Source organism: Phyllostomus hastatus, unplaced genomic scaffold (genome assembly GCF_019186645.2).
Source record: "Phyllostomus hastatus isolate PE091 unplaced genomic scaffold, TTU_PhHast_1.1 phas_contig_16, whole genome shotgun sequence".
NCBI lineage: Eukaryota > Metazoa > Chordata > Mammalia > Chiroptera > Phyllostomidae > Phyllostomus > Phyllostomus hastatus.
The window spans coordinates 9,781,726-9,792,229 of NW_025333643.1; the positions used below are offsets into that span (position 1 = coordinate 9,781,726).

The 10,504-nt window shown below is 50.9% G+C and overlaps 1 protein-coding gene across 3 annotated transcripts in view; it reads left to right on the forward strand.

Moving 5' to 3' along the window:
* Positions 1–10,504, forward strand: part of NISCH (nischarin) — a 33,863-nt gene that overhangs the window by 12,187 nt on the left and 11,172 nt on the right. The window contains exons 4-14 of one of the 3 annotated variants that reach the window (XM_045832049.1): positions 604–652; positions 1,669–1,832; positions 2,133–2,228; positions 2,828–2,923; positions 4,399–4,551; positions 5,225–5,293; positions 5,822–6,007; positions 6,178–6,306; positions 7,477–7,590; positions 7,909–8,020; positions 8,600–9,683. In XM_045832049.1, coding sequence (XP_045688005.1) covers positions 604–652; positions 1,669–1,832; positions 2,133–2,228; positions 2,828–2,923; positions 4,399–4,551; positions 5,225–5,293; positions 5,822–6,007; positions 6,178–6,306; positions 7,477–7,590; positions 7,909–8,020; positions 8,600–8,619 — 1,188 coding nt within the window. In that variant the 3' untranslated portion in view covers positions 8,620–9,683. Of the gene's footprint in view, positions 1–603; positions 653–1,668; positions 1,833–2,132; positions 2,229–2,827; positions 2,924–4,398; positions 4,552–5,224; positions 5,294–5,821; positions 6,008–6,177; positions 6,307–7,476; positions 7,591–7,908; positions 8,021–8,599; positions 9,684–10,504 lie in introns of those variants that run through there. The other 2 variants (XM_045832047.1, XM_045832048.1) reach the window with 2 other exon arrangements.

A 10,504-nucleotide genomic window follows, 5' to 3' on the forward strand; every position in this document is an offset into this window, starting at 1 on the left:
CATTCCAAAAGAGAGCTCTTTTCCTCCCTATTTCTCGTGACTCTGGGGCCATGTAGCACTGTTTCAAGGCTTGAGGGGACAAGCACAGGAAGAGAACAAGTGCTCACTCTCCTAAGACACCTTTGAAGCATGAAAGTAGCAATGGTCACTGTCAGGGAGGGTTGGCCTTGGGAGGTATTTTATCTCACAAAGGTCATGAGAACCCCTTTTCCAGAAAAACAGGACTTTCTTCCCATGATGCCCTCTCCAGGCTCTCCCAGGCCCAGTTTTGGGAGCTGCTGGCTTCCTGGCAAGTGCTTCACAGCCAGGCTTTGCCAGCCTCCTGGGTCTCGTGCTCTCAGCCAGTGCCTATGTGGACTTAAAAGTTGCAGCATTAGTCTGGTTTCTGTTCTGCTTTTGAGGAGACATTTTCAGTGTTCATACAACTGGAAATATTTCATTTCCCTTCCGATGCACCTTGATTCATTACAGGTTCTCTCCTTTATTCTGTCTAACTTTATGGAGAGCTGGCATTGCAATAGCAGAGGAGGTAGATAGGGAGTGTGCTAGTCCCAGTGACTGGGGACAGGGGGACTTCCTAACTGGATTTTGTTTTTTCTGCAGGAGATAAATGGTATCACTGCAGCTCTGGCTGAGGAGCTCTTCGAAAAAGGTATGTAGTCAGGGGTCCCCAAAATACCGGATGCAACTTGCCCACCCTATTAGGGAGCCAGGGGTGCAGGGTGGCACAGAACTCCATCAGTTGGTCTGTGCCAAATGAATGCCAGGGCTCACCTTCCTGCGGTTGCCCAAGGCCCTGGATCTGGTCCACAGCTAAGCCTGCCCACCTACCTGCCCTGCAGGCAGCCAGGTCTGAGGAACTGTGGTCCTTCACCTTAGGGTTCTCTGATTTTTATCTTGAGGGCTAACCCCAAGTTCAGGATCTAGTTCAAAGCCCTATAGTTAAAGTGCTCGAAGGTGTGTGGCATCGTGTCCTCCTGTATCTGGTTTGTCCTTACTTGAAAGAGTTCAGATGACAAACAGAAGCCGAGCATAGGTCATAGCCCTGCCAGAAAGCATACTTACAGTAGCTAACATGTAACATGTTTTCTGCGAGTGTTCCACATCTTACTGCCTACGCCCCAACCCAGGGGGTGCCAGTGAGGATACTGAGGATGAGAGGCCTGGTGATCTGCTTGAGGGCACATGGCTGGAAGGAGCAGATTGAGAACCAATGGTGATCTTTCTGGCTCAGAACCCCTGCCTACTACCAGGCCCTGCACTGTGCTGGCAACTTAGGCCCCACCTAACTCAAGACGTTTGCATCTTGAAGGTTGCATCATGGGTCTGTTGCCCACAATGCTGCCTTGCATCAGCTTTATCTTTGTTCAGTACTTCAGATTTTAACAGACTCACTTCAGGGAGGCTCCCCAGTTGCACGTTCCCATGGCCTCTCCCTCCTTTGTAATCATATGTTCTGGGTATGCTCTAAGCCCACCATGAGTTCAGCAGGGCAGCTGTTCCTGTGTGCCCAGGACTGTGGTTTTGTCCTGATGTGGTGCAGCACACATAGCAGGTATTTGCCAAGTTCTTGTTAACTCTTAGCCAGGTGGGCAGATGCCCTGACCACTTGACTGGAACTGGGCTGGAGGTGAACGCTCACCCTCCATGGGGGCATGGCTGTTGCAGGAGAACAGCTCCTGGGGGCCGGCGAGGTCTTTGCCATCAGGCCCCTGCAGCTCTATGCAGTCACCGAACAGCTGCAGCAGGGAAAGCCCACGTGTGCCAGCGGGGACGCCAAGACTGACCTTGGGCACATCCTGGACTTCACCTGTCGCCTTAAGTACCTTAAGGTAAAGCTGCGGCAGCTCATTTGTGGGCATGGGACCTAACAACTCACTGGCAGGCTGGGCCATCCCAGCAAGGAAGGCCAGCTTTGGTGTTCTTGGCTGTGAGCACTAGGGGGCAGTCATGACCCAGTGTCCTTGGCTTAAACCTTGGCTTTAGCCTGCTTTGTTGATGGGGCACATGCCCATCCTGCCTCATAGCCAGGCAGAGCTTCTTTGGATGGCAGTTGCTGTAGCACTGCCCTGTGACATGGATGTGGAGCCATGTGACAGCATCCCTGAATCAAGCCATATCTGTGGCTGCAGGTTTCTGGCACAGAAGGACCTTTTGGGACCAGCAACATTCAGGAGCAGCTGCTGCCTTTTGATCTGTCAATATTCAAGTCTCTTCATCAGGTGGAGGTAAGGCCCAGGGCCCCTGGAGTGCAGGCAAAGCTGAGTTCTGCACAAGCATCATCTTGCTTATGACCGTGCGGCTAGAAGTGTTTCTGATGTTGGGTGTCTGGACTTAATTGTAAGATGTTACTTTTGTGTTTGTCAGTATGTGGCAGGTTTCATCTAGGTAAGTAAGTCCAACCTGAAGGCAGAGAAAGAGGGGCTACTGCTGCTCTTGGCTGGTCTGCAGGTCTCTGCCCCTGTCGTGGGCAGCATTTGTCATGGACAGGATGGAGCACCAGTGCCTGGCCCCTTCTGGGTCTCCTTGTTGCTTGAGTTGAAGTGTGAGAACTCATCCCAAGGGTCGGGCAGAATCAGTTGCATGTCTTTCCCAAGGCAGACCGGCTAAGGGCTTTGAGAGTTCTCTGCCCTTGGCATGCCCACACATAACAGGAAATACTGTGCATTACTCACTATTGAACTCTTGGGTTTGTGATGCCAATTTTGTTACCATTTTAAAAATGAAAGGGGACTCTATAACGGATAATAAAAAATGTATTAAAGCATCTGTTTCTCAAGCATGGCCTTTGTGTTCAGCTCTGAGACACAGCTGTTCCTTGTTCTAGATAAGCCACTGTGATGCCAAGCACATCCGGGGACTAGTCGCATCAAAGCCCACCTTAGCCACAATGAGTGTCCGCTTCTCAGCAACTTCAATGGAGGTGAGCACCCCGTTTCTTGCCTGGACACCATCTGTGGGGCAGGGTCCTGTGCTGTGGTCTCCCCAGCGAAGGTGGGTGTGAGCACTGCCACTACCAGAAACCAGAAGCTGGAAGTTGCCTGAGCCTGGGAAGCCACACACTCATGTGAGACCTCCCAGCTCTTAGCAGCCCCTGGGATGCTTTAATCTCTACATCTTCATCAAAAATCATGCTGTTAAACAAGATATTTTAAGGAACTGGGTTCCCTCCCCTCAAAAAAAAAAGTCACTGGTATTTGATGAATGAATTGTCAAGAAGTGGCAAGTGACAGGACGTTTATTAGATAGACTGAGATAAATGTTTCTTTAAGCTTAAAAAACCCTGACTCAGCACTTGTTTGTGTCTTATTCTTAGTGAACTTGAATGAGACAGGTGAGGTTGTGGATATGTTAGGCCCTGTTTGTATGTGAGCAACAGAAATACCTGAATTGAGAACGCGAGGTATCTTTTCTATTTACCTGATGGGTTGCATCTTAGTAACATTAAGGCCCTTCTCTAGAAAAGCCTAATGGCTACTTTTATAACTTAGACTAGTGATTTTCAACCTTTTTCATCTCATAGCACACATAAACTAATCACTAAAATTCTGCAGGACACCACAAAATATATTTTTGTCCCCCCAAAAGGTATAATTTTGATTCATTCACACTGGACAGCTATCATTGTGCTGGCTGTTGTCATTTTTTTTAAGTGCCAACCTAAGGGGAAAGAGTTCAGTGCCCCTGACTAAAATAGGTACTGCATGTTTTAAAATTCTTATAGCACACTGGTTAAAAATCACTGGCTTAGAATGTCTAATCGACATTTGGACTTGGTGAAATTTGAGGCTTAGTGACTAAAAGAAAGAAGCTGTGTCAAGAGCAAGGGTGCCAGGCAGCCTTGCCCCTCTGAAGCACTTCCTGCCACCTGGCTCATGGGGACAGAAATGAACCATCAAGAGAAGTCTTGTGGGTGTGGAAAGTCAAAATGAGGAGACCTGCCTCCCTTCCTTTCAGTGGTATCCCTGTGCTCAGTGCTGCTACCTCAGGACTGTGGGATTTGAGCCCTGTGAAGTAACGGTTAAAAGGGCTCAGTGGGGACCACAGCGCCAGCTTGGAAAGCACAGTTGCCTGGAAACACCATGAATTCTGACCTTTAGCTTCTGAGATTTAAGCCAGAAAAGGCATCACCATATAGATGGCAAAAGGCCCTTGTGAGCTTGGAAAGCATTTGCTCGTGAAGCAGGACCAGAACACATACCAAAAAGCTGTTATGTTGCTCAGCTTTTCAGTTATTTCACAATCGTTTAAAGACATATGAGCCGAAGCCCAACTTTAATGCAAGTTCACTTCCACATGCTAAATATGCTTAAGCCCTTCCTGAAATTTTGCAATGATTGCATTCCCAGTGAGTGTTGCGTGAGGGCCCAAGTGTGCTCAACAGATGTTCCTACACAGGAAGTCCTTGTTCCTGAAGCCTCGGAATTTGATGAGTGGGAGCCAGAAGGCACAGCCCTGGAAGGCCCCGTGACTGCCATCATCCCCACGTGGCAAGCACTGACCACTCTAGACCTGAGCCACAACAGCATCTCCAAGATTGACGAGTCTGTGGTACGCTGTCAGCAGGGGGCTCCAGGGTCTTCTCTGAATGCTGAGGTTGGGTATTTAACTTGGCTTTTCTGGAAGGACCACAGAAAACCTGGGCTCTGTGCGTTGCCTGTAATTTTTTAATTGATTTCAAAATGGGATTATTTAAAATAAGTGAGATAGTACTTAGAATGAAACAATGCATATTAATTGCATGTACATTTGACATAAAAACACAGTGAATAGTGAAATTTACTCTTAAGGAGTGAAGTGGAAAAGTCAGTCCACAGGTTCAGATGTGCTCCTGGAAGAATGACATCCAGATGACATTTGGGAAGTAGTATGATTCCTGTGTTTGTACTTCTCAATGGGTAGGGTGGGAGAAGAAAGATGGACAGACTTCTTTCTCTGGGACCTTGCCATTTGTCATCTTCATAAGCCAAGTACTCCATAAAAATGGTGGGGAGGGGGGTGCTGCTCATCACTGGAGTCCCTGTGTGTTCCTGTGGACATGCTGCTGGGTGGGCGCTGGGAGGTGCCATATCAGTGGCCCTACAGAGATGGCCAGCCCAGGAGTCCAGGGTCAGAAGGAAGAGTCCCAGGGCGTCTCTGTCCACCATGTGCAGGGGTACGTAGGGTCCAGCCTTCTAGAATAATGTCGAGTGTTGGTAAGTTTTTGTTTTCATTTTTCCACAAGAAACTGATTCCAAAGCTTGAGTTCTTGGACCTGAGTCACAATGGAGTGCTAGTCGTGGACAACCTGCAGGTAATTAATGTCTTTGGAGACCATCACCATTTACGGCCTTCTTACGGGTCTCTGAGAGTTCTGAAGGCTGATGCAGCCTTGGGCGTCGGGCCGTACCCCAGAGTTTTCTCTCACAGTCACTTGAAAGGTATCTGGGTGTCCCTGAGGTTTGTAGGAACAGGTGCTGCTACTGTCCCTTTAGGGTCCCAGAGACACTCTGAGTGATTGTTGCTGTAGTTCCCCAGAATTAGAAAAGATGCATAAATACAAAGCAAGCGAGATGAAGATGATGCACCTCCATCGTGAAGAGGCAAGCCTCATTTCCAAACTTTGCACCTACCCAGTTAGCTGTGCTGCTTCTACAGGGGATGCCGCTGGGCTGTGGCAAGTGCAGGCGGAAAGAGGGAGTTCCCTCACAAATAATGGACAGAGGCCGTGGGTCTGACCTGTGGAAGGTCAGGTTGGAAGGCCCATCCGATTATTAATGTCAGCCCCCTTTCTTTGGAGCCTTGACCTGAAATACTCTACCTGTTCTCAATGCTGCCACAGCACCTGTACAACCTCGTGCACCTTGACCTGTCCTACAACAAGCTGTCCTCCTTGGAAGGGGTTCATACTAAACTAGGGAATGTCAAGACTCTGAACCTGGCAGGTAACCTTCTGGAGAGTCTGAGTGGCCTGCACAAGCTGTATTCCTTGGTCAACCTGGATCTCAGTGACAACAGAATCGAACAGGTGAGACATGTTCCAGAAGGATCTCAGGGTTGTGGGATGGCTGTGCCTTGGTGTTTATCACTTTAAAGAATGGTAAGCATGCTTTCATCTAAAAGAGGCTGTCAAATGTGTTGTCATGTTGCCAAAGTGTTAAAAGAAGGGAGAGGGGGAATGGAATTCATGCTTTGCAGATGGAGGAGGTCAGGAGCATAGGCAGCCTCCCATGTCTGGAGCATGTGGCTCTGCTGAACAACCCTCTGAGCATCATCCCCGACTACCGGACCAAGGTGCTGGCTCAGTTCGGAGAGAGGGCGTCTGAGGTAGGCTGCCAGGGTGAGGGTGGAGTGGGGATTAGCTTGGTCAAAGAGACAGTCTGAACTGAGTCCACATCTTCACAGGCAAAACAAGGGGTGATGTCCAGTTTTATCCTTGTGTGCCTCAGGGGGACTTCCTCACCCTAAATGGCCTTTCAATTCTGGGAAGTCTGCTGCCTCCCCAGGAAAAAAACGCCCTTACCCTCCCTGCACCCCATCCTGTCAGTGGCCTGAGGCTCCCCATCAGACTTCCCTCACATCACTTCTGTCAGAGCTATGGCTTGGGGGGCTCCCCAAGAATCCACAGGCACAGACTGAGTGTGGAGCTTGTTAAAAGTAACATTGATTATTGTAGGCAAGGTTCAGAAATAAAGTATTTAAAATAATTGTGTTTCCTAGACAATTTCTGGGCATGAAATCTGACTATGAACCCAAAGGGTGTGCCCACCTTTGCTGTTGTAGCCTAGCCCAGTATCTGCTGCCTGCTGAGTATGTCTGGCCAGCTGCCACCGTGCCAACCAGACAGGTCTTTAGCTAGTTTTACCTGTCTCCTTAGCCTCAAGCAGGCCTCTTCCCCATTCTCCCAAATCCCAGGCCAGAAGATACCTGGAAGTTTTCATTCTTCTCTCATCCTCCCTGCTCCCCATCTCTTTGTCCCCAAGTGTCACCAAGACAATGTTCACAAGTTGGCATTTCTTCCCCTCCTGGCTCCAAGCCCTTTGGACCTTCCCTCATTTGACCACACTGCCTGTCCCATGCTGCCTGCCAGCCCATAGCCCCTCCTACGTTTGCAGATAGGGGTGCCCACTTCCCTTGCCTTTGTCCTCCAGTTCCCCCACCCAGAAGGCCTTCCCTACTGCTCTTCACTGTTCTGAGTTCTGCCGTAATTGGTGGGTTTGTTCAAGCCCCACTTTCCCCCATTCCCAGCCCCCTCAATGGACCCTGTACTCCGCTTTACCTTTTTGGAAAGGGACTCCCAGCAACAGAGCAGGCAGTGTGAGGCTTGCCTGGGCCAGTCTGAGGAGCTCCCGGGTTACTTCTTTCGGGGCTGAGGAGTTTTACCTCTCAGTGGTCTGAGCCTCATGGGGCCCAGCCCACACTCTGGCAGGGCTCCCACCAGTCTGCTCTCATGTGCTGGCCAGCCCCTGGGCTCATAGCTATTTCTCGACTCTGTAGGTCTGTCTGGACAACACGGTGACCACAGAGAAGGAGCTGGATACTGTGGAAGTGCTAAAAGCAATTCAGAAAGCCAAGGAGGTCAAGTCCAAGCTGGGCCACCCTGAGAAGAAGGTGGGTCTTTGTGTGGGAGTTGGGAGGAGTGGTAAAGAGCCAATACGGAATCAGCTGGCTACAGTGGGCCTGGGCTATGGGCATTCATAGAGCCACTGAGCCCTGGCTGCATCACCTTGGGCAAGTCACGCCTGTCTGTTCTCATCTGTAAGGTGGTGGTGCTGATAGTACCTGCCACTCAGGGTTGTAAGTACTAGGTGAGACTGACTCACCATCCCCAAATCTGTGAGAACCTCTGGGTTTTTCCTCATCCCTGGTTTATCAAGTTCTGTTCTTCTCGATCCTTCTCTCCTGGGCTGACTTGAGTACCCCTCTTAGGTTGGTGAGGATTGCCGGCTCTCTGCTGCCCCCTGCGTCAGACCCAGCAGCTCCCCTCCCACCATGGCTCCCAGCTCCGCCTCCCTGCCCCAGCCCATCCTCTCCAACCAAGGTAAGCAATCAAACATGTAGCTTTCTGCCTAGCAGAGCCACACAGGCCCTGCAGGACCCCCTGACTGGGCTGGGGTTGTGGGGAGGTGCTGGCACCTGCTCCCAGCAGGGTTCAAACACAGGGAAGGTGTATGTGGCCTGCAAGCCAGCTCCTCTCTGGGTGGCACATGGTGGGGGTGCCTGGCCTGATTTCAGCTCTGTTGTTTGTTTACTGAAGGCCCTCCCTCCCCGTTATTCTGACACCCACATCCAGTTTCTCTAGGATGCCACAGGGTATCAAATGGGGCCCTGAGGCTGCTCTCTGAACAGGCTCAGGGCTGCTAGCTCGTTAGGACCCCACTCCCTTGCAGGCAGTGTGGGTGGATTGGCTCCTTATTAATGGGAAGCCAGGCCTTGTTACTTTCTTGAGCTGGCTGCCCTGATCCCTGCATGGGAAACGTGCTTTTGTCATAACCTCATTTCTGTGGCTCAGCCCCAAAACACTGTTTGTGGCGCCCAGACAGGCTGTCCGTGGAAGACCAATCCCTTTCACCCGCCCACTGTCTTAGAGTTTTCAAAGGGCTTTCACCTCTGAACCCAGGCATCCTCGGAGATGAGTGAGTGAAGCAGGTCCCATGAGAGTGTCTGCTGGCCCGGCCCCCACAGAAGAGGGGAGGGTGTGCCGTCCCAAGTGGAGCCGAGGCTCGGGACACACAGGAAGGAACGCCGCCCGCCCACCCGGGCTCCTGGAGACGCAGAACTTGGTGTGAGGTCTTGGGAAAACAGTTTGACCCTATGTTTCAAGAGCCAGAAAAATGTTCCCACACCTTGACCTGGTAACCCCATCGGTGGGGATTTTATCTTGGTGGGATAAGGTAATGGGAAGGGGAGATGAAGTGCTCACTGCAGCGGTATTTATGCTAGCGAAGCAGGGGATGTGACGAACGTCAGAGGATGAGAGGGAGATTAAGCTGTGGTGCAAAACACTGCAGCCACCACATCAGAGAGGAAGGCTGGGTAGGAAGAAGGGATAGTACTCAGGCTAAGGCAGCTGCTGCAGGGCAGTGCACCGAGGCCACAGCCGAGAGATGAGGGAGAGCGCTCCGGAGAAGGGGCGGTGACAGTAGGTGCCAGAGCGATTGTCAGTTTGCTTTTGTAACACTCAACTGAGAGATTTTTATTTTACTTTTTTACATAAAGGAGGCGGGAGGTTTGTATCCCACTGAAGACACTTCCCTGACCCCATATCCTACCCTGGGGTCAAAGCCCTCTTCAGGCCTCAGAGCCCTGCAGAGGAACCACTCGACTAGGGTTCTGGGGGGAGGGAGGATACAACTGGTCCTCTAGGCCAGGCCCCAGCTGGGTCTCAGTCAGCCTTTATGGAATTGGTTGTGTGAGTGAGCCAGCAAGCAGAGAACAAGCTGGTAAAGAGCAGACCGCAGGCAGGGTAGTGAGGCATCTGCCCCCAGGGCCACAGCTGCAGGCAGCCCCCCCCCGCCCTTTGATGGTGAAGTCTCTGCACAAGCCAGACCCAGGCCTCAGCCTCACTTCCTCACTGCCCCCCACTCCTGGGGACACACCACCAAGTGACTTACTGTAGTCTGTTCCTCTTTCCCAGCTACTGGACATTTAGATGTTATCTACAGATTTGCACCTCTTATAAATAAAACTGCAGTGGATCTTTTTGTGTGCACATCTCTTTCCTTTTTATGCGAAACAAAGGTTGGGCCCCATCTAAGCACTTTCCTGGTACCCCCTACCCCATCTTTTGACTGGCTCTGGTGCGTACTGACTCTGGTCCAGGAAGGAGGCAGAAAGACTATCCCCATCCTTATTGCCTCCGCTCCGAACAGGGCAGGGGGGATGGGAGGTGGGAGGATGGGTAATGGCAAGAAAACGTTGCTTTTCTTTCTCCCTAATATGGAGGGATCCACAGGTATTTGTGTTTAGTCCTGTGCTGCTGGATCTTGCCTGAATGGCCATGGATTTCTCCCGTGTAGGAGCAGCTTTGCTCCCAGCCTGATTCCCTGGAAGTGCATGTATTTGTGAATAAACTGGATGGACAGTCAGGGGCCTGTGTGAAAGGGAACTGTCCAGTGAACACCAGGCCTGTGGTCATCTCAGGAGCTGTTAGACAGCTTTTTGGAACCATGGAGAATCGTGACTGATCAGGGCTGATGTGTGACATTCCAGGGCGGACTCTCTGTGCAGGGTGCAGAGCTGATAGGAGACTGTAGACTAGTGGTTAGGGGCTCCTGGGGGTCAGCCAGCTGTTTGCATCCCAGCTTCCTTGGCCGTGTTTCTTCAAGCAATTTGCAGCCTCTCTGAAGCTCTGTTTTCTCAGTTGTAAAGTATATACACCCTGCTTCATCAGTTCTAAGATGCACACATTTCCGCCTTGTGACTTCTCTGAAGTTGAGATGCGTCTTTCAGTCAGTGGTGTCTCACAGTTGCTGTCAGCCAGCTGGTATTCGTGACAGAGTCGTGTGAAAACCTTCCGTGGACA